General features: G+C 54.2%; 1 protein-coding gene across 29 annotated transcripts in view; it reads right to left on the bottom strand.

Annotated features, from left to right (window-relative positions):
• The window catches only part of CELF4 (CUGBP Elav-like family member 4), a gene marked incomplete at both ends in the record, with an annotated part of 288,183 nt that overhangs the window by 193,919 nt on the left and 71,216 nt on the right, over positions 1-23,048 (bottom strand). For 27 of the 29 annotated variants that reach the window (XM_080821766.1, XM_080821758.1, XM_080821767.1 and 24 more), the window contains one exon: positions 18,674-18,756. In XM_080821766.1, the coding sequence (XP_080677892.1) occupies positions 18,674-18,756 (83 nt within the window). Of the gene's footprint in view, positions 1-18,673; positions 18,757-18,871; positions 18,999-23,048 lie in introns of those variants that run through there. The other 2 variants (XM_080821761.1, XM_080821762.1) reach the window with 2 other exon arrangements.

The raw sequence follows: 23,048 nt of genomic DNA, 5'->3' as shown, positions 1-23,048 counted from the left end.
GTCCCCAAGGACTCTCCTTGGGTCCTCCCAAGTCCTTCAGGATACAGGCAAGCCCTGCCCCGCCAGGCTCCTCCAGCCACACGGTCTAGGCTCCGCTGTGCACTCTTCCATCTCTGACCCTACTCAGCCCAGTGCACTTCCCGCAGTGGATCTGTGGCCATTCCCTGCCCTCAGCCCTGGCTAGTCCCTGACCTTCTCCTTCTGCCTTTCCCACTGCTGCCTCCCCAGGCCCCCTGAGAAGCTGGCGATGGGTGGGATTCTCTCACTGACTCATCACTGAGGCAGGAGGACGGACTGGAGTGGCTCAGGCATGATGTTGAGCGGGGAGGGGTGGGCTCGGAGGTGGGCTGTGGAGCGTTCTTCTCTTCCCTCACCCTCTGACTTTCACCTTCGGAGGACGGTAGCCCCAACCCCGTGTCTTGGAAGATTGTCCACCTCCCGCCCCCACCCTGACCAGCCTATAAATGACCAAGGGGCACAGGGCAGGACAAAGCGGTTCGAGGCACGGCTGCCTTTCCCTGCCGTCCTGGGTCAGTGTTCCGCCTCCGCGGGCCTCACTGAGTTTCCTCATCGATCAGTTAGACGTACTAAGACCTGCCCTCCCTTCCTCTAGGTTCTGTGAGGATCCGTGGCAGCAGGAAGTGGAAGGTTTTCTGTCAGTGCTGGAATGCTTCCCACTGAGGTGTTATGACTGAGGACGCGAATGCTCACGTAGGTAATGACCCAGCCAAGAGCTTGGGATGGCCGGTGTCTCTCAGCCCGCGGTTCTGCTGGGTCTCTAGGCCCAGCTGCAGGGAGAGGCTGACGCCTGCCTGAGGAGAGCGCCTTACATGGAAGCATGCAGTCTTTATTGCTTATTATATATTATTTATTTAGTCTTAATTTATAATTGCATGATTGCCAGAGGATCTTAGTGCCATCGGGACAGAAATGTGCTGCCCAGTCCTCAATAAAGAATGCTTTTCCTGCCATAAATAAACAGAATATCCAATCAAGTACCCATCAAACCGCCTGGCCCTGGCACAAACAGAACGCCACTAATGAGACACAACATGCATTAGCTTAATGCTCTACCAGGGAAAACGAGCAGGCCTCTGAGTGCCAGGCTGGGCCACAGTCAGGGACCGGAATGGGAGGGCCTCCATGTGGGCCCGGGGGAGGGCTCCGACTGCAGGCGCCCCCGAGGAACCGGTGCCCATCTCAGTGGGGTCACTGCTGCTGATCTCCTTCGCTTCAAGACAGCAAGGATTGACTGCGAACCCCTGTGTGCCCACTCCTGGGCTGGGCACCGGGAACACCTGCCGGGGAGCCTCGTGTCTGCTTTAGGAGATACGACCCATGAGTGCAATGTGGTTTAGATCACTCGGGGAAATAACGTGGCCCTTTCGGCAAGGGCCATGGGAGGTTGTTGGAGCGGGTGGGGTAGGCAGAGAAGGCTGCTTGGAGAGGAAAGGAGTGAGTTCCTCCTTTGAGGACATGCAACAAATGGGGGAGAGCATTCAGATGGGAGCCACAAAATGGGCAGGGGCATGGAAGGAAGGACGAGCACAGTATGCTGCAGCAGAGATGGGCACCCAGAGGCTGGGGAAGACGCAGATGCTGGGAAGGGCGGGAGGATACCGCACATCCAGGGCTGGGGTAGGAATCTGGACTTTGTTTGGTAGTGCCAGAGCACCACGAAGGTCCCAGAATTCTGGAAAGATCAGTGTGCTAGAGTGGAAACCACTGTAGACCAAGTTACGCCAGGCTCCCTCCCCAGCCATCTCTCCGCCGTCCCCCCTTCCCAGTCGGGCTGGGAGTAGGCTCCAGGAGGGGCCGTCACAGCTCGCTCTTGCTCTCTGTCTGCTCTATCACTGTCAGCTGCTTAGAGCCAAGCCTGAGACAGCCGCCCTCCCCAGCAGAGCTGAGCTCCCCCAAGATAAGATGAATGTCTGCAGGCTGCAGAGCTGAGATGTTCTGGAGGAAGTGGAAGAGGAGGAAGAAGGAATAAACACCCGTCACATTAATAAGAGTTTGGAAGAAGCGAGGGGCTGAAGCCAGGAGTCTCCAGATGGTGTTTAGTGAAATGACAGTTTGATGCTTAAGAGGAAAAATGGAACCATGGTATGCTGGGAGCATCGATCTTCATGGGGAGGGGTCGGGGAAAGGGGTGTGGGCACATGGAGCCTGGTGTGAGGCCTGACCAGAGCCCATTCCAGGGCCCAGCAATGAGGGTGAAATCTTCCCAGATGTCCACAGAGGGGTTCCACCAAGTGGCTCTGGTCCTAAGGATTCAAGGACATGGCCACTCACGTCCCAGTGTTATCACACACCCTTGAGAACTTAGCAGGCCAATCCTGGTGCCAGCAATGGGCCCCCAGGGATGGGTAGGACCCAGCTCCTGCCCTCTAAGAACACACTGTCCTGGGGAAGGACTGGCCAAGAGATCATGTTTAAACTTTGATAATGGAGGTAGGCACAGGAACTTCTGAGAATACAGGAGGGAGCCTCTTACCAGTCTCATCCAGATTGGGGAAGGCTTCCTGGGGAAGGTGATGTCTAGGTGGAATTTGGAACGCTGACCGACGGCTTGCTCGGCAAAGAGCCTGGGGTCCAGGAGAAGGCCAGGCAAAGGCAAGCGACAAAGTAAATCATGCAGTGTGAAGTTGCAAGGGGAGGGGGGAGGTCTTGGGAGCAGGGTGGCGGGGTGGGGGGTGGTCCTGGATCCTGGTGTCAGACTGGCAGAAAGGAGCTGGGCTGGGCTGAGTCTGGGAAGGGTGGAGGAGGGCTTGGATGTCACCTGGCAGTGGTGGAGAGTGAGAGGACTGCTCACCAGGAGTGTGGATGCATGAGCCATCCCCTCCCCCCATGCCCGTGTCCATAGCCGTTGTCACCAACGGTGGTCGGAAAGCTTCTCTTGGGCTCGCCTGCGGCTGTGCCTAAAATTCTGCCCTCGGAACCCTCTTCATTTGGGTTAACTAGAGCACGATTTTAGCATCCACCTCTGATGCCCGGGCACGTTCTCTGCTTTCCCTGGGGGGCGGCAGGAGCAGCAAGGCCCCACTGGTGGTGTGATGCCATCTCCGGGTCCAGAGAAGTTCCACTGGGTGAACTTTGGGCAGAGCCAGGCACGCAGCAGCTCTGCTGGTTGGCACTGGGGAGCCACGTCTCCGGGACCCTCGGTCTGCAGAATCCTGGCCGCTGTGGGAGCTGGGTGGACAGGAGGGCTGATGCTGGGTGGGGGCCCTGGTGGGCAGGCAAGGGAGGGGAGCGGGGAGATGGGACAGGGAGAGGGTGAAGCAAGGAGAGTCAAGGAGGAGTTCCAGTCTTCTGAATCCATTCTGGTTCGATTTCCCCCAAGTCACACAGCTGCCAGGGTTCAGACAGATGCTGTGATTAGCATTTTAATGCATTTCAGAGGACCTTGTCCAAACTGCTCTGAAAATCAGAAATCAAAAGTTTATCTTCAGCTGTCCCTGTAGAGCTACATTCTCTTTCAGTGCCAGAAGAGCCCAAGGAAAAGCGTGTGTGCACATGTACGTCCGTGTGCCTACGCATGGGCATGTGCCTGAATGCCCATGCGTGCACAAACCCAGCGCGTGAGCGTGTATCCACATCCGTGTGCACACGTACATTTCACACATGTGTGCTTCATCTACACTGCCTTTGCAAGAGCGACTTCATTCGGGATCACTCACATGGAAAGGGGGGAGCTGGATGCTGGCTGAAAACAGGTCAGGACTGAGTGACTCAGGCTGTCAGGGCGTCTGGGCCTCAGGTAATGGGAAATGCATTTCAAATGCGGCTGGGGTTGCTTGGCCTGATCCCAAAGCCATGTTTTCAAACAACACAGGCTAGCAGCACTTTGATGCAATGTGGAACTTCTGCCGTTGGAATCCCGCTCCCCTTGGACAGTACTAGTATCCCCGGCCCAGCCTTGAGAGGTTTCTGGAGCCCCAGATGGGGGATGGAGCAGCTCCTACTGGGTCAGCAGAGGGTGGGATTGGGTCTGGGAAGCCCAAAGCCCCTCATGACACATCCTGTATGTGGTGGGCCCCCCTCACCCCTTCTTCCTGCTTCCCAAGGTTCTCCTCCTGCCGCCCCCAATCTGGCTTCACTTCCCATCTGTCAGGGCTGTCCTGCATCTGGCTAGATGTCACCAGTCTTTCAACTAGCTTCAGGGTGAAGGCACTCTTTCTCCTTCCCTTGTCATCCTTCCTGGATACAACCCCCCTTGATGTGTATCTCTCAGCCCCAAATACAGATTTCTAGGACCATATTCCCAGCCCAGGGGAAGGCACCTGTTCTCCTCCCAAGACTGTGTCAGTTTTTAGGAACCTAGGTGACATCCCTGGTTCCTCTGGAGTCAGCTGAAACTCCAGATCTTTAATTCCGGCCAGATCAGCTCCCCGCCTGTGTCACAGGGCAGGGGTATCCACTTTAAGTCTCCAAGGGCCCCTCAGGGTTGCTCTGAACTCAACCTGGATGGCACAGACAGTAATGGGAGTGGGGGGATACATGCATCGGGAGGGGGGCAGGGAAGCAGCAGACAGTTCCTTGTGAATTTGTTTAATGTAAATACATCCTCTATTTATCTTTAGCTGTTAATAAATTCATGCATTATTAGAAAATCCCTCATACCAGCAGACCCGCTGCGTTAGATCAGCTCGTTTTAAGAGATTTCCTGTTGGCAGGATTCAAAGCCCACACCTGCAGCCGGCCCAGGCACAAGGATTTAACTGAACGCCACAGATAATTAGATCAGTTAACCTCACAAATTAAAACAAGCACATCGTATTAGCTCAGTTTATCCTAAAAGAAAATATTAAGTTCCCCCAGATAAATCGTTTAATAAGAATAGAGGAAGATGGCACATACCGTCTCCCTAGAACCCGCAGGCATGAGCCCGGGAAGGCGCCAGCGGCCGCCAGAGGATCAGTTTGCCTCCATCGCCTGATACGTGACAGGCTGGGCTCTTGCCCCACGGTCTCCCGGGCTTCGAGCAACCTTAGGCGGGGTGTGAATGGGAAGCACACGAAATAACGCCAAACTCCGTGGGGTCTGAGAGGCGTGAGGGGCATCCGTGGGACCTACCCTATCCTGTCACCTCGTAATGCAGCACCATCCCCAGTGAGACCATGGAGGGTGCGGTTAGAGAATGGGGGTCCACTCCATCCGGGGAGGCTTTCAGGAGGGGCTGAGACCCCACCCCAAGTTCCTTCCATCTTTGAGATGTGCACTACTTAAGGAGATGGTTGCCCTCTGAAAATTCTGAACTCTCCAAGTCAGATGAGAAAGAGAAGTCAGTTCTTGCAAAATCTGTGGGGTCAAAAATGTTGATCAGCAAATAAATAGTGCAGAATTGTTGTCTGCAGGGATATGTCATCTACCTCAGAGAGCGACAGTGTTTGCAAGTGGCTTACTGGTGCTCGCTGTCACACCATCACTGTGCTAATCACACATGCTTTGTATCTGTTCATTAAAGCAGGCTTGGCAGGACATTCACTTGGAAGCACTGTTGGACTGTCTACTGAAAAGTAATCAAACCGCACTGAGCACACCCCATAATATGATGCTAATGGAAACGGGTGTCCTCCCCAGCTCTTCCGAAGGCGGGCGGACTTACCAGATTTCTCCGCCATGGGGCTCTTGGAGATGAAGCCTGGGATCCCAGGGAGAAAGGGTGCAGATGTGACATCTCAGCAGTGTGCCCCATGTCCACGGACCCTCACAGGCTACGCACTGTCTTTGGACTTCTGAGTCCCCCTTGCAGAATGGGGGCACGAAGCAGGGGATGCTAAGGCGCCACTTTAATTTCTGAGCTTCTCGGGCCCTCAGGAGGAAAACAGGGTAGCATGGACACCGAGAGCAGGGACGGGTTTCCTGACAGTGCTGGACACGGAGCGGGGGTGCCCAGGGCTCCAGGGCCGGGAGGAGCACTGAAATCACCCAGGGAGCATTTGCAACATATGGATTCCCAGGCTGCTCCCTGACTTCACGCCTGCACATGTGCATGCATGTGTGTGTGCACGTGTGTGTGCCCATGCACATGTGTGTTTATGTAAGGTGTTGAACCCCTTCCTTGGCACCTGTTACAAACCTGACTATCTCAGAACCTTCAAGGTGCTGTTAGGTGGTTTAGGAACCTCTCCAGAACTCTCCTCCAGGTGAGAACTGTCCTCTAAGCAGTGTTGGGGGTGGGGGAAAAGTGCCAAGGTTCCTTCGCCAGCTTCCACATCCTAGAGGGAGCCACGTTTCCCCTCCAGCTCCCTCCAGCAGGCTTTCCAACACCGAGTGAGTGGCCTCCTGCCAGCTCGTGCCCCAAGTGTGCTGGCCTGGCCCACTAAGGCTGCTCAGCAAAGGGAGACTCTGGAAGGCTCTCCAGTCCCTCAGCTCTATTCCTGATGCCACTCTCCCACTTCCGGCCTCTCGCTGGACAGGTCTTCCCCCTCCAGACCATGCTGCCTGTCATGGGGAAGCCGTCATTCTCCTACTCAGGAAGCTTTAATGGCTCCCAGGCACTGAAAGAAAAGAGAGCAAGTTGCTCAGTGGGACATTCCAGGCCTTCCCCACTCGGGCCCGAGCCTCCTCCGCCTTTCCGCGTCCCTTCTCTCAGGGCATCCTGAGCTCCCACAGGACAGTGTTGGCGTAGCCTCACTCCCTCCCTTCCTGTGTTGTGCGTGCTCTCGCCTCAACGGAATGCTGTCTCCAGCCCCTCTCCAGGGGCCCCGATCCTGCCCACGGTCCCAAGACAGTGCCCTCAGCACCCAGTGTGGGCTCATGGAAGGCGCTGGGTAAACAAGCCCCGGGGCCTTGCAGGGCTCCCAGACTACTACTCAGAGCGCTAAATCTCAGTCCAAACTCACAATCCATCGTCCTCTAATTGCTTGGCATGTACATCTTTTCTCCTCGGCAAGAGGGAAAGCCCCAAGGGGCAGCAGGGTTCTCGGCCTCTCCTCGCTCCCACCTGCCAAGCCGCACCTAGCACAGGGCCGCGCTCCTGGTGGGTGCTCAGGAAACACTTACGAACTGAATTAAAAACCTTCTCTCAGGCCGTGAGCAGTCCCAGCTGTCGGATGCCAGCTGTCAGGGCTGCTGGGAGAGGCCAAATGCATATTCATTTCGGATCCCTGGGTCGCCCTGCCTGGAAGGGCCTCCTGGACCATGCGAAACGATGTGGCTGCCGGGGCACGAATCTGCTTCTGTTCTTACTGGTTTGGTGGTAAGTCTTCTGGGCTCCCGCTGCCCAGCTGCCAGGGGGGCTGCCCTTGTTCGGGGTGGGGCTCCGTGAACGGGGAGTGGTGGGGCAAGTACGGAGCTCTCCTGCGCGGAGCGTGGGAACCGTGAGGACAGACTTGGGCCCACACCTCTCCTGGGGGCACGGAGTAGTGATCCCGAGTCTCTCTCCTCCAGCACAGCCAGGCCTTGGCAGGGAGCGGCGCAGCAAGCCAGGGGTCTTCCTGCCACTCTCGCACTTGGCTCCCGTGCACTGGGGCTTGTCGGTCTCCCCGTGTGGCCAGCCCGGTGCTAAGCTATGCAGCCAGGGTCCTTGTGACTACGCATCATGGGTCAGTGGTCCACCAGGTCATGGCAGACAGGGGTGGGGACAGATCAGAAGGAGCCAAGCAGGGACACTTGCCCCTCTGGAGGGGAGAGTGGCCACAAGGATAGCCACAGCCATGCAGAGACCGTTACACATCTCCTACGTGGACGCAGCGTGCTTGGGGCTTTGCAGGCTGGACCTCACACTATGCAGAAACAGCCCCAAGGCACTATTGGCATCCCAGGGTTGAGATGAAGCACGGAGAAGTGAAATGAATTGTCCAAGGTCACACAGTTCAGAGTGGAGGAGCTGGGTTGGCTGAAATCAGGGCGCAAGCCTGCCTGGCGGCACGGTGGGCTCTAAATCCTGAGGGCCTTCAGAGAAGGGAGATATTGGGAGGGCAGGGTCTTCGGGAGGACGTCCTCCTGGATTGAGGCTGGGGCACGCAAGTGGGACAGCGGGGCTTGGCCAGGGCTTCAGACGGGGACAGGAGCTGTGGGGCCTTGTATGATAGAGAAACAAGTAAAACAAGGAGACAATCATGGGATCTTGGCTCGCCTAGGAGTGATTTGATCTGACGTGGGAACTGCCTGCATTGCCCTCCTCCCCCCCCAGGCCACTCAGAATCGGTTTGAACACTACTGTGGCCAGAGGCTCACTATCTTTTGGGACAGTTCCTGCCACTGGGGGTTGGGGAGGGCTTGGTGGGCCTTCCTCAGACTGCTGGCAGAGGCCACAGGGGAAGCACAGGCCAGCCCTGCTCAGTCCGCTGGAGCTGAAGCTAATCACAAGTGTTTAAGTTCTCATTTCTCAGGCGGGATTTACACTGAGCCCGCAGCCTCACTCCACACCCCCTACAATAGGCCAGAGGTGTGCGCTTCAGTTTTTGAAAAACAAAGTTGTCACCGTTGTTGCTGGCCCTGAGGACTGGCTGGGCCACTTTCAGAAGGTATGCATGCAGCGTGACAGCAGACAAAGGGGTGTGGGGTGGGGGGGGACAGTCATGGCATGCTGTGATGGGCGACAGCTGTCTGTAGGCACAGTGGCCTTCGATTCTTTAATATTTAAGCCAAATCCAGAGGCACAGAAAGATACAAGTTCAAGGAAGACACAGATGGTAAAAATAAGGGGCTGAAATCTTCCTCCCTCGCTGCGAATCCCATGGAATCGGAAACCATGTCAGTGGTTGAATAAACGTGCTGAGTTAGCAGTGCCATGTTGAAGAAACATCTCTCGAACACACTGCGAAACTCCTCTTTCTGACTCAGCCTCCTCATACAAGCAAACCCTGCATGTGTGTGGGGTGCAGCTGCTACTCTGGCCCAGCTTGATTTTCTGTACCCCACACCCATCTCTAGGAGGGTGGTGCGGCAGACTCTGCTGGCTCCTACCCGGGATCCATCCCCTCTTCTCCTTCGTGAACCAGAGTACAGGGTTTTATTCATAGCAGATATGAAATCCCCTTTCCCGGCCTGCCTTGCAGCTAAGGTGACCACGGGACACAGTTCTGGCTGTGAGACATACACTGAACTCTACTGGGAAGGGGCCTCAGGGAAACCTTTTGCGTTTTGGATAAAAGGGGCAGACGCAGCTGGATTTACTCTGCTTGATTGTGGATGTGATGCATGGAGCTGCGGCAGCCATTTTATAACCATGAGGGAAGAGCCGCTGACATTGTTATGCTGCCAAACCTGAGAACCTGTGATATGCAAAAAAAACCCAAGCTCCATTTGTTGAAGCCACTGAAGTCAAATGTATTTCTAACCGACAGGATAGTGATTGCAACTAAGGTTCAAAGAGATTAAGTGGTTTCCTAAGGGCATACCGTAAGGATCCAGGCAGAGCTAAAGCTGGAATCTGATACTGCTTTCCACATAAAAGCAATGCTTTCCAATCTAAAGGCAGATCTCCTCTGCAGTGACACGTATAGGGCCCTGCCCTGCCTCATGTGGACCCCAGGGGTTCTAGCACTGAGGCCAGAATCTCTTGTGGGAACAGCTTGGTCTTGGCCTTAGGTGACAGGGACTGAGGAAGAAATACTATTCCTGCCCATTGTGAAGCTCCAATTGTCTGCACAGCGGATACCACGGGATTCAGTGGAGGGTGCACGGGCCTTGGAGCCAGACCTCTCCCTAGCCACGGAGCCAGACCTCTCCCTGGCCACATGACCCCAAGGAAGCCCCTTCACCTCGGAGTCCTCTTCCATAAGACAGTGCTAGCGATCCTTTCTTGAGAGCCCCAGTGCGATGCTACCTGGGCCCGTAAGTGGGATCATCCTTGTGATGTGGCTGGCACATGGTGAGCACCTGGTGAATGGCTGTTGTCATCATGGCTGGAGAGACAGGTCTCTGTCATCTTCCCTCCTATTCGAGAGTATGGAGTCAGGGGCCAGAGCAGATCTGCAGCAAATGCAGGCAGTACCCTGCCTATAGCCCCTTGCTCTCCTCACCGTCATGACCGTGGCCTCCCTTCCAGCTGCCAGCATCGGCACCTGCTGTCTGAGGGCTTTCTTGGACCAAGGTGCCCACTCTGTCCACCCATGCGGCCAGCCACGGAGAGCTGGGGAATTCCTGGTCCCTGCACACATTCTCAACCAAAGACTGGTGGGAATTGGGTGGGTGACCCTGGGTTGGTGACGCTGGGTTGGTGACCCTGGGAAGTGTGACCCACATTGGGGCTAGAGACCCCAGTGGGACTAAGTACCCCTCACGGTGGAAGCTAGTCTGCCTGAGGACACACCCTTTATCGATCTCTTTCCCTCCTGTCATACTTCCTCACTTTCTATTCATGTTTCCTGGGGTCACTATCCAAAAAAACCACTTGTACTCAAGTGCTTGTCTAAGAGTCTGCTACTGGGAGCATTCAAAACAAGGCATTATCTTTCAGAGCCTGAAGTTAGGCCAGTGGCCATCAAATTTTTGTGCACATGAATCTTCTAGAGCTCTTGTTAAAATGCAGTGGGGTACAGTCTGAGTGACAGGACTCAGTCCAGGGTAGGGCCCAAGACTGCATTTTTTTTTTTTATTTTTTTTGACAGAGATCACAAGTAGGCAGAGAGGCAGGCAGAGAGAGAGGAGGAAGCAGGCACCCTGCCGAGCAGAGAGCCCGACTCAGGGCTTGATCCCAGGAACCCGGGATCATGACCAGAGAGGAAGGCAGAGGCCCCAACCCACTGAGCCACCCAGGCGACCCCAAGACTGCATTTCTAAAAAGCACACTGACATTGCTGACGCACAGGTCCCACAAACACGCTTCGGCCAGGGTTTGGACTCCAGTGCTGCTGACCCTGCTCAGACACAGGGGAGACCTGTGTGGCTTAGAGCAACCTGGGAGAGCTTGCTAGAGGAAGTTGGGGAGTGGTGCTTGATGCTAAGTCTTGAAGCCCGGGGAGGACTGTGCGGGGTGAGAAGCAGGAGTCGGGCTTTTCCAGGGAGGAGGGAAACAGGGGATTGCTGGGCCTGAAGCCATCCATGCCCAGAGTGAGCAGGATGTCAGTGTGACTCATCTGCCTGTGACTGGGGCCTGCAGGCTGTCCGGGCAGGAGGTGCTGCAAAGCAGCAGTGCGAGGAAGGCCTTCTCATCCCTAACTTGAGAAAATCCAGACTCCTGGCTCCCCAAAGTCTTCCCTTCTTACTGCCTTTTTGATTCCCCTCCCTTGCACACACTTGAACTCTCTCTCTCCTCCATGAAGCCCTTTCTGGTCATTCCAGGTCATAGTCATCTTGCTCTTTTTTTTTTTTTTAAAGATTTTATTTATTTATTTGAGAGAGAGACAGAGAGAAAGAGAGCACAAGCAGGAGGAGGGGAAGAGGGAGAAGGAGAAGCAGGCTCCTTACTGAGCAGGGAGCCCCATGCGGGCCTCCATCCCAGGACCCTGAGCTCATGGTCTCAGCTAAAGGCAGACACCTAACTGACTGAGCCACCCAGGTGTCCAGTCTTGCTCTTCTGAAACGTAACAGGACATATGGTCTAAACTACACATTTGATCATTTTACATTTTAATTGTCCTGTGACTACTTCACCTATGAATTAGGAGTCACCAGATTTTACTGTAACAATGAACCCTGTGGTCATTCACACTGACATTGCTGTTTCAGCATTCATAATAATACTTGGATTATTTATAGCAATCCACAGCATATAAAGGTCTTATACATATGATTTTCATTATAGAATTAAGAGAGAGGTCCAGAAAGGTCAGGTGGCTTGTCCTAAGTCATCCCGCCGGTGGGGTTCAGGCTGACAAGTGCTGTAAGTGGGTGGCACGGAGCGTTTGGCATCACGTGGCCTCTTCCGCGCTGAACACAAGAGTTGGGCGCAGCAGTCTCCCTTGCTTTGTGCCCCCTCAGCCACAGGGCAGGAAGCCACTTGCCTGGTGCCCCCTGGTGGTCTAGTTGAAAACACTGCCAATGCCTTTGATCAAAACATATTTGAACCATAATAAATGGGGACGCTGACGCTGAAATCCCCTGAATTTCAGCCCTTTTCTCTTTACAACAAGTATTTTCACGAATAATTGAAGAATGAGGAGCCACACCGCTTTCTGCCAGCATCACCTCGGGTTGCCCGTCTTTGTGGGGGCATGGCAAATGGTAATGGTAATGACTCCATACTGGAGTTAAGAGTCACTTGCCAAAAACATGGGGACATGTTCCCACCTACGCCAGTGTGGGCAGTGCAGGGGAGGCAAAGGCCTGGGTGGGAGGACTCTGAGACGTCTCTGTGCGCAGGGGAGTGAAGAGTCTCTGCATAGAAGCGAGGGAGGTGGACTGGGGCCAAGGCCTGGGGTGGGGGAGGAGAGGCAGGAACAGAGGGTGCCTATCTCGTGCTTGCTGTCTGGATTTCAGGCATTTCTGACTTCCCTCTGGGAACTCTGGTGTTCCCTTCTGCTTGATGTACTCTCAGCCCCAGCCCTCCTATCTGTGGCGCCATCTGAGAGGCTGCCAGATCTGCTTCCTGGCATGATGGGGATCCTGCAGAGGGAGGAGCTGGAGAAACCCCACACGTGGGTGGGCTGCGGATGCCTGGTTTCTGGTCCCCGGTCTGCTTCAAGGAAACCTGCAACTCCTTCCTCTCAGATCATGGGTTCCCACTTTTGGAGACGTTTCCTCCCTGCCATGGAAGAGCCATTCGGTTGTCCATTTCTCTAGGTTATAGGTTGAACTGTGTTCCCCCCAAGAGATGTTGAAGTCCTAACTGCCACCCAGTACTCATGAATGTGACCTTATTTGAAATAGGGTCTTTGCAGAAGTAATCAAGTTTAAGATGAGGACATGTGACTGGTGTGTCCTTATCAGAGGGGAAGGTTGGACACAGACACGCATACAGGGAAGGTGATGGGACACCAGAGAAGAACATTATCTACAAGCCAGGGAACACCTAAGGCTCCCAGAAACGAGGAGAGAGGCCTGGAACAGACTCTCCCTCATAGACCTCAGTAGGAATCAACCCTGCCAACAACTTGATCTTGGACTTCTAGCCCCAGAACTGTAAGACAATAAATTTCTGTTATGTAAGCTCCCCAGTGTGGTACTTTGTTTCAACAAGCCCCAAGCTAAGACACTCAGGAGGAAGAAGGACAGCAGGACCGGGGAGCTGGAGGTGGGCAGGGATCTGGCTTGTGACCCCAGCGTGGAAAGCAGAGACACACAAAGGTGGCAGGGGCTGGGGGAGAAGACGCACGTGCCGACATGACCCAGGCTCACCACATAGAGACAGGCGCCAACACCGGGCCCAGAGGACAGACAAATGGAAATACACCATATCTCTAAAATGAAACTCTTTGATTGCGCCAATCACTAGAAGTTGTAAAACTACCCTGAAGAATTAACAGCCTCCGTACATGCTAACTACATCCATCATAAATTCGTCTTTAGTTTCTGTTATCATATCACTGTCTCTGGGGACCCCTGGCTTGTCATCATTTGCCCTTTATAATTTATTCATCTTGTTCTTGCCTGCATCCTTTCTACTTATCATTCATCTTTACAGTTGTACATAAAATTGGATGGATCCTTCCATAGCACGCTTGTCATGAGGGAGAGGGGCCTCCTCAGGAAGCCCCAGGAAAGCTGGAGCAGGTCGGAGGGTGTCAAGGTGGAGACAGGGTGCACAGAGGGAGAAAGAGGGAGAGCCAGAGGGAGGGAGGCGGAGAGGGGAGAGCCAGAAGAGGCAAGTGAGAATGATAAATGAAGACAGGGTAGAAAACAAAAGGGGGAAAGAGGAAGAGAAAAATGACCAGGAGGGAGAGAAAGGAGGAGGAAACAGGCATAGAGAAAGGGAGAAAGAGAAAGAATGGAAGACAAGACGGGACTCAGGCAAAGGAAAGATGGGCAAAGACAGAGAAGGCATCCGGACCTGCGGGGGCCGGGGGTGGGGGGTGAAGCTAGAAATCCAATTAGGGTTGTTTTGTATTTTAATTTTCCATTTTAACATCTTTCCTGGTATACTCAAAGAAGGTCACACTGAATTTCCATAGGAATGGCTGGTCCGGATTTGCGGGGACCTGCGTCTGGAGGTGTGATGGCAGTGATGTTACATGTCTAGTGGGCTGAACCCAAGGCTGGGGGTGGGAGACAGACAGAGAGCAGTGTGTTGGTTTGCTTTGTATTCTGGGGTTGCCAGAGCGAGGGCACAAAAGCCAATCTTTAACTAGTGAATTGGAACTTTAATGTTTACCAAGCAGATACTGCTCCTACTCTCCCCACGCCCTCCTCCCCTTGCCAGTTCCCTCTCGTCTTCTCTTCCCTGTCTGCTCCTTCCTCTTGCTGTTTCCACAGGCCTCCTGCTAATTGAACCTAGCTCTTCCCCCTTAGCAGCCCTGGTGAAGAGCCCTTTCTGCTGTCAGAGGAGCAAAGTGCTGGCTACTACTGGCCATGTTGCTTGGTTTTCCTTATCGAATCTCTCCCCAGAGGCCCTACATTTCTAACTTTGGAAACAGATGGGGTCTTCCTGGAAGACAATTGCCTGCAAAGTCCCAAAGGCACGGGGGCTGAGACTAAGTAGCAGGGGCCTATTTTAAGGAACAGAATTCTTCCAAGAGGTCTCCTGTGCACACTCAGGCCCCAGGGAACTCTCTGAGTGGACCCCTCTGGCCCAGCTCACAGCTCCTGACCTGTCATTCATGCCTTGTGTTCAGGCTGATTCTCAGACCAGTGTGCTCATCTCAAACACCTGTCCTCCTCCCGACTCTCTATTACCAGCCTGCCCATATCCTGAACAAAACCTTGAGCTACTCCTATACCCCACAGTCATCCGGATCCCCCCGAAAGCAACTGGTAGTGCTAAAAAAGAGAGGTGGGTGTCCTGGTGCTGGTCCTGGCTTGGCCATTTGTTAATTATGTGACTTTGGACAAATTGTTTAATCTAAGCCTGGGTTTCTACATGTGTGGGGGGTAATCCTGATAATTTCCTCTTAGGGTAGTTGTGAAGATAAAATGAGGTAATGGAGGTAACATGCTTGCTTCCTGTCCATCGGATAGTAATGCTTAAATTAATAAATATTAGTTGTTATATCGAGCAACTGTCCACACTACCCATTTTATAATAAACTGCTGCCTTGTAGTGTTAATATTTTTGTGCACGTGGGTAGCTTTTGTCTCTAACTTGATGGAAACCTCCGAGAGGGATAAGAATGAGTTTTTCTAAACATGTATTTGCCAGGATGCCTAGCACAGTGCCCAGAACACACTCAGGAAATGCATGATGATGTTGGCTGTACCCTACAAGTAGGGGAACAAATGTTGGATATGGAAGAGGGTGGGCTGAAGAGGGGCAGAGGGCCAGGAAAGGGCGATCAAGAGTGTGAGGAAGACATAGAGATGGAGAGTTTAGAAGAGTGGAATCACTCTGCCTAGATCCTGGCAGAAGATACTGCTTCAAAAGGACCCTGATGAGCTTTTGTGATTTAATAATCTCATTTTAACCAAGTCATGCTGAACTCAAAAATAATAATCCATTTGTGACACTGGTCCAGGAATGATTCCATCAGCCATCCCAGGAACTTTGGTTAGGGCGGTACCTGGGGACACTGACCTCTGACTTGCAAGAATAGCCATCGTGGAATGGTTTCTGAGCTTCCACTCACCCCAAGAGAAATGTCAGCACCCTTCTCAGTCCCTAAATGAAGACCCATATTGAGGGGCTTCTCTAGTTTTACCTCTGTTGTTTTGTTGTTGTTTTTGGTGATGGTTATGGTGATGGTGATGTGTGTGTGTGTGCGTGCACACGCATCAACAATGGTACTGTTCTCCTTGCTGCCGACAGGCAAGCCCTGGAACTTGCTGGGAAACAGAATGGGTTGCCCGCACTATTTTCTCCCCTCTTTTCCTTTTCAGTGAAAAAGTGGAGGGCTGGTTTTAATGGACTGATTTTAATGGATTTTGAAGTCTGGAAAAGTGCCTAAATTGCTGAGGTTACCAGTTTTCTAGGTGCTTTTTTCAATTGCTTTCTTCTTAGTCTGACACAGAGTGTGCTCACTGGGGCACCTAATGTGGTCACGCCAAACAAGAAGAAGTCTCTCTCTGCGCCACCCCCCCATCAAACAGGTGGCCAAGAGCACAGTCTTAGCTGGTGGAAATACCCCTTATTTGGTTAGGGTGACAGCATTTTGCTTGGTCCTGTCCCTGCATTTGCTAGCATCACACTTTCTCTGATCTCAAAGGAGAGAACCACAATAATAACACCAGTTCTGCTTTCTGGAATCCACTTTAAAGCATAATTTTATTTGGTCATTTTGTTTTTCATTTGTTTCCATGTGAATGTGTGTGGAGACAATAGGCCCTGGGAAGTTTGAGCTTCAATCTTGTCTTTTCTCTATGTCCCTCCACACCATTCCCTGCCCCCCCCCCCAAGGCTGTGCCTTCCCTGAGAATTGTGATGAGGTCTTTGAGGCCACGAGTCTCCCTGTGAGGCCTTTGAAGAAAGAACAGGCATTCCAGGCACTGCAAGGGGACTCCAGGCTATGTTTTAGCCCCACCATTGGCTTCTCCTCACCCCTCCCATCTCTCAACATACATTCACGTTTCTTTTTGTCCTTTCTCCCAAACTTGCCTAACTCGTCTTTGTGATTTCAGAAAAATGCCACTGGATCTCCCAGTATGAAGGATTAGCGCAGATTATGGGGAACAGTGTTAATTATCGGTGGAAGGGGGGCTGGCGCGTCGCTCCAATGTGCTCCTGATTTCCCCTGGGCCTTTCTGCCTGGTAATAAGCCTGCTTTAATCTGGCAGGCCCCTTGGTGAAATCAGCACCACGGACAGTGGTATTGATTGCTTCTGAGAAACCATCACAGCTGCTCAACCAAATTACCTTTGATATGTGACCTTTAATGTAATTACTGCAACATCAAAGTATTTCTATAAATTATTAAAGAACTAATACACTCCATCATTTAGCTATTCTATTATATGTAAAATAAACAACCACAAGTTAATGTTAGATCCTGAACAATCCACACTTGCTACTGAAATTCTCCCAGTCCCCCTTCTCTCCCCCTTCAAAATCCTGAGTCTCTCCCTCCCACCTTCTCTTTCTGTTTCCCCATCTAATTCTCAGCTTTTAGCCATCACAAAACTCCCCGGCAATCTCTCTCAGGCTGATGAAGGGCCTCCCAAAACAATACGGTATTTTCTTCCATTTGGGTGGTTCTAAAATATCTATCACAATCTCCCCCAAAACAAAGTACCATAAACACTTTATTAATCAGCACAAACCTTTCTCAGAAGGCTTTGATTATCTTACAATATGGCTTTATGCTTCACACATAACATGGGGCGATGTGGAGCATATTTCTGCCATCTTACAGAGGGCACCCAGAAAGTAATTACTATAATATATGTGCGTGTAGCCGCGCCACTAAAAAACCAACTGGGGAATGGCCACCGTGCCAGAGCTGGGCTCCACACAAAAACCTGTGCGGTGCACGATTTCCATACATTTGCATCCGCGGGTATGTTATTAAGATGACTCAGCCCCGTGCTTTGCAATCACAAGTACCAAAATACAATACAAAGGCTGTCTTAATGGAAGGAAGGCCCTCCCCTCCCCTAAATGGGTAAAGAAGGATCTGTGATGCAAAGGAAGGCTGCCCCGACCCAGGGTTGCATTTTCTGTCTACCTGGTTAACCTTTCCCGCTGTGGGGCAGAAATGGAAACGTGTGTTTACATACGGGTTTGCTCGGTAAGAATGTAAACATGCATGTGTAAACACCGGTGAGCACACACACAGAATACACGTGCTCCCCTGCAGTGTCCATTGTATAAGCTTAACCACGGTATATTTGCAAATTCTTTAAATAATGCCCACAAACACTCACATCTTTCCATTTATCTTTAGATACTCGGTGAGCCGTATATCTACCCCCCCCCCAATCTCTCTGAACCCACAGGAGAGACCGCGCAGACCCTTGACCCGAGGAACACTTCTTATTTTATGGTGATGAACTAGCCGCGATAATAGCCATGGCTGATATCACACCCAGTTAGGGGGGCCATAAATAATTCTCTTCTCCCCCGCACAGAAGCTATAAACCAGGGCTGAGGCGCGATAGTTTATCAAAGACGAGGGCTGGCTCCTTAAATAAACCGCGGTGATCTCACTTGCGGCGCCGAGCCTGGGCGAGGAGGCGCCCCCTCCCGCCCCGGCCCCCACCCCCGCCCCAGGAACACTCCGTGTCCGACGTCGATCAGCTAGCGCTCGGGAGGCCCCGCCACTGGGGGCCCCGTGGGGCCGGCGGAGCCTGCTCCGGGCTCCGGAGACCCAGGGCACCCTGCGTCCCCGCCCCGGCTGCCCGCGCGGGAAGTGCGCGGAGCAGGGACCGGATCGGAGGCGTCGGGAGGGTCCGGGGAGGAGCCGCGCCCCAGCTCCGCGGCCGTGGCCGAGTTCGCCCCCGGCCCGGGATTCCGTCGGGCCTGGACGGCTGGGTGAGGACGCCGCGGGGTGAGCTCGGAGCCCGGCGCCCACGCTCCCTCGTTCCGACCCCGCGTCTCCCGGCTTCTGGGGGCGCCGGGGGCGGCGCGCCAGCTCCGGAGCGGAGGCAGGCGCGCGCCCGGGGCCCGCGATCCCCCCCGCCGGCCGCGACGCAGCCCGGCCTCCCGAAGTCGCCCCCTGTCGGCGCGTCGGTCGCTCGCGCCTCGGCGGGCGCCACTTACCCCGGGCAGAGTCTTCTGCTCGTGCAGCGCGCTCTGGGCCTTCAGCGCTGACTCACGCTCGCAGTAGGTGAGGAAAGCGCAGCCTAGGGAGGGAAGCAAGCGCCGAGAAGGGTCAGTGGGGCGCCCCCGGGCCGCCGACGCGCCCTCTCGCCCGCCCTCCAGTCTCGGCCCCTCCCCGCTCTGGGTCCCTCTCCCCACCTCTCTCTCTCCTGTGCACTCCACTGGAGCTTCCTTGCCTCTCCGTTTTCCTGTCTGTCTGCTTTTTGTCCCTCGCGTTGCTTTTCTGTTTTGCTCACTCACCGAAGTCTCCCCACCCTGCATCTCCCCCCCACCACCACGCCCCCGCCCCCTCTCCCCGCGGGTCCCTTTCTGTCCCTGTGCCCTGTGCCTCGGCCTCTCCCTTCCTCCTTCCCTCCCTTCCTCACCCCCCCCTCCCCCGCTGTTTTGTCTTAGCTCCACACCCAGTACCTCCTGGAAGGGACAGCTCCCAGCCCTCACCCTACACCTCTAGTCATGTTGCACCACAAACTTGTTCTGGCCCCTTCCGGAGTGCTGCCGGCTGCTCCATCAGGGATGATGGAAGGACCCTCGAGACCTGCCCCTGCCAAATAAAGTCTTCATCTGTAGGGAGGACCCTAGGCCTGTCTGTACTAATAAAGTGAGTGGGGCTGTCCATGTGTCCCCTGCCACCCCATGTGCAGTGACATCTCCACAGCCCTCCAGTCAGAGGGCTTCTTGGGCATATCCAGCCCACCAACGCTCAACACGAGCTGAGGCCCACTCTTGCTCTGCCTCTAATTCCCTGGGCGACCCTGGCAAATTCCGTCTCCTGTGCAGCCTCAGTATCCTCGTGTGTGCATTGAGAGGGCTGACCCTGTGGGCTCCGCAGTCACTCCAGTATAGTTTGCCCCTTAAGTGACTGACCGTGCCTCACCAGGGAATCTGTATTTTACAGAACAATGTACCTAACTCAAGGGGTGACTCTTTCTGCTGGCCCTTCAGGTATGGTGACAAAGCAAAGAGCATGCTTGCTAGCAGGAGAGTCTTTCTGGCAGTTCCCGCAAACTGCCGGGTGTCAGGGGCCTCTTCCTCTGCCTGTAGACATGGCTGAGCATGGCTTCCGAGGCCTGTAAGACCTAGGCCGTAGGGGAAGTCAAAAAGCCACCTTTGGCCAACAGAAGATTTTAGTCTCCTGTGGACCGTCACCTCAAGCTTTCCGAAGGCACCCTGTAGCCTGGCTACCTCCCTTGTTCCCCAGGCTTCTTTCCCTCCACTGCCCCTCTTCCTTTGTTCTCACGATCTTCTCACTGGGTAGGCCTTCTTGCCCCATTCTCCCCTCTTCTAACCCCACCCTTCTTTCAAGAATCCGATCAAGTTCCCCTGATTCTGAGCAGCCCTTCTTGACCGCTCTGGTCCATCCCAAGCCAACCTCACGTCCATCCCAAGCCACCCATTCTCTGACCATTTGTTAACTACTTCCCAGGTGCCCGATGTGTGCCAGGCTCTGTGGCCCAGGCCCTTTTCCTGTGAGGTCTGCAGGCTGGTGGAGCCTACACCAACCCTTGTTACCAGGCTTTCTCTGGCTTCTCGCTCCCTGGGGAACAGAGTGCTCCCAGCATCCTCTGCGGTTCCTTTCTCCTCCACCACCTACTGCTGACAGGGGGCGGGGGGACACAAGCCTTCCTTCTCTTCCAGTATAGAAATTGGTCCTGGGGTGCCTGGGTGGCTCAGTCCTTAAGCATCTGCCTTCAGCTCAGGTCATGATCCCAGGGTCCTGGGATCGAGCCCCACATTGGGCTCCCTACTCAGCGGGAAGCCTGCTTCTCCCTCTCCCACTCCCCCTACTTGTGTTCCCTCTCTTTCTGTGTCTCTCTCTGTCAAATAAATAAAATCTTAAAAAAAGAAAAGAAAAGAAAAGAAAAGAAATTGGTCTGCCTCCCTTCCCCTTAGGAGAGTAGATGGAAGGGAATGTATGATCGAAGGGGATAGAAAGGAGGAAGGAAGCAGGGAGAGATACCGGGGAGGCCGAAACTCTCAGCAACCTGTGGGCTCTGTGTGTTTCCCACCTCCAACTCTTGCCCCAGGCTGGGAGGACCCATGAGTGCCAGGAAGTCTCTCCCCCACTCCATCCCGTCCCTCCCCATCCAGACCCCAGATCACCCCGCCTTCTCCCCCCTCCTCACTCCTCCCTCCTGGTCCTCGCAGACGCAGACGGTTATTGATGGAGACACCAGGGGACTGAAATGAATAGCGGTCAGAGGCCCCCATGACGTCCTCCCTCGTGCTGCTGCCTGCCTCTCTGGGGGCCTCTTTCCTCTGTCCCTTTCCTGGCCTTGTCCTCTGCCTGTGCCTGCCTGCAACTGGGAGGCAGCCACTGTCTTGCTGCAGGCGAGCAAGCCAGCTAGGGACAAGGTCAGGGGCAGGTGTAGAGAGGGAGGAGAGGGAGGAATGGGAAGAAGAAGAAGGTAGCAGGAGGAGGAGGGAACAGGGAGAAGAAAGGAGAAGCAGGAGGAGGTTAGAGGAAGGCCAGGAAGGGGGAGGAGGAGCAAGAAGGGGAGAAAATGGCCACACTGTTGTGGCCCCAGATGAAGAATAACGATCCCAGGAAAGAGAAAGAATCTGTTGCTTTTTTCCAGCTTCCGGGAATTTCTGCCAGTGTTTCTGAGACCTCACAGCCGCTGTGAACCAGAATCTTTGAGGGAACCCCTAGGCCCCATGGGACGGTCCCTGACATCTCCACCCCTTGACCTCCCCTCCTTCAGTTCCTCTCTTGCCTACCCTACTCTGCCTTAGGACTTCTGCACTGATTCACCCCGCTCTCTGCGGGCTTGCTCCTTCACTCCCCCCAGGTTTCTGCTTGAATGTGACCTAGTGATGCCCTTTCTGACCTCCTTTCACACAGCACCCCTCCCCCAACACACACTTCCTCTCGGACCTCTTGTCCTGTTTTCTCTTCAATTTGGCAACCCACTGAGCTATTACCCTCACATGTTGGTTCCTTGATTGGCAGTTGCCCCGCCCTCCAAAGGAGGTCAGGGACTTGCTTCTGTCCCTTTCCAGCTTGGTTCTCCATGCCCCCAAGAGGGGCGGGAGGCGGGATCTCAATACATATTTGTCAAGAGCACGGAATCCTGCCCCGCAACTTGTGCGGGGGGGCCAAGGGGGGGGGCGGTGTCCTCATCTATAAAAGGGGAGGGCCATCCCCCTCAGAGGTTGGTGGGGAGACCTACTAGCCAGCGGGTACCAACAACCTCTGCAGAGCGTGGCCTAAACAGACACTCGCTCTCATGGGCATGAGATCAGCAGGAAGAGTCCCTCCTTCAGTCCCTCTGCGCATCTGCCAGGCGGACCAGCCTTACAGAGGTGCCGGCTGGGGGAGACCCCAGGGCCCTACTCAAGTGTCCTCTTCAGTCAGTCCGGTGCCATGGCTCCGCTCAATACCTCTCACTAGGGTTCTTAAAAAAAAAAAAAAAAAAGCAGATATAGCTAAGCAGCTATTAACTGCTGACCACATCGTGCGCAAGGGGACTGTATTTGCTCCCTCGTGGAGGGTAGAGCCCTGGGGGACCAGCAGCCTGGCTGGGAGGCAGTGGCTTCAGAAGGGGAGTTTGCTATCGCAGGGTCTTGCCCAGCAGGGTGGGCCTGAGGTGGAGGCTCAGGTGGGACTCAGGGTGGCCAGGCCTCACTTGCTGGCACTCGCTGGCCTCTCATGTGTAGGGCAGCGGCTTGGGGCACACAGAAGCCCGCTGGGAAACGCTTGTCTTGACTTCCTGGTGTTCACTGCTGCTCCTCACGGGAGTTGTGGAGTTGGGGAGGGGGCTTCCAGCTGCAAGGGTGTGGAAGGGACCCTCAGCTCAGGGCTCACCAAAGCTGCCCTGCTCGCCCTCTGGGATGTGCTGAGCTGACCTATCCCCAGAGACACAGCTGTGAAGCCTCTTGGGAATTCACAGTCTATTCAGGAAACGGGATTGTCCCCCGGAGCAGCTGCCTACTGAGCCAGCAGGGCCCGGGAGAGGAGGCTAGGCCAGGCTCTGCACCTTGGGAAGGTCTGAGAAGGGAGCCCCTCTCCCTGGGGACCGGGCTGGTAGCCCAGCATACCCTCCCCGGCCTGGCCCTACAAGTGGACTCTTCCCTGTGCTCACAGAAAGAAGAGGAGTCCACTGTGGCCTTTTGGAAAAGCAAAACAATTGAAAGGCACCGAGAGGTCTCTCAGTGCAGAGACGGTTTTATGTTTCAACCGTGGAATACTCTATAGCAGTTAAAATGCTGAAAAGGTCCTCTATGTACCAGCATGGGAAGCCACAGTCAAAGGCAAAAAGCAGAGTCGTGAAACAGCATACACCGTGTACACTCAGTGACAACACAGTCCATTAGT

This window comes from Martes martes, assembly GCF_963455335.1.
Source record: "Martes martes genome assembly, chromosome: 13".
Lineage (NCBI taxonomy): Eukaryota > Metazoa > Chordata > Mammalia > Carnivora > Mustelidae > Martes > Martes martes.
This window is presented reverse-complemented; position numbering and strand designations above follow the sequence as displayed.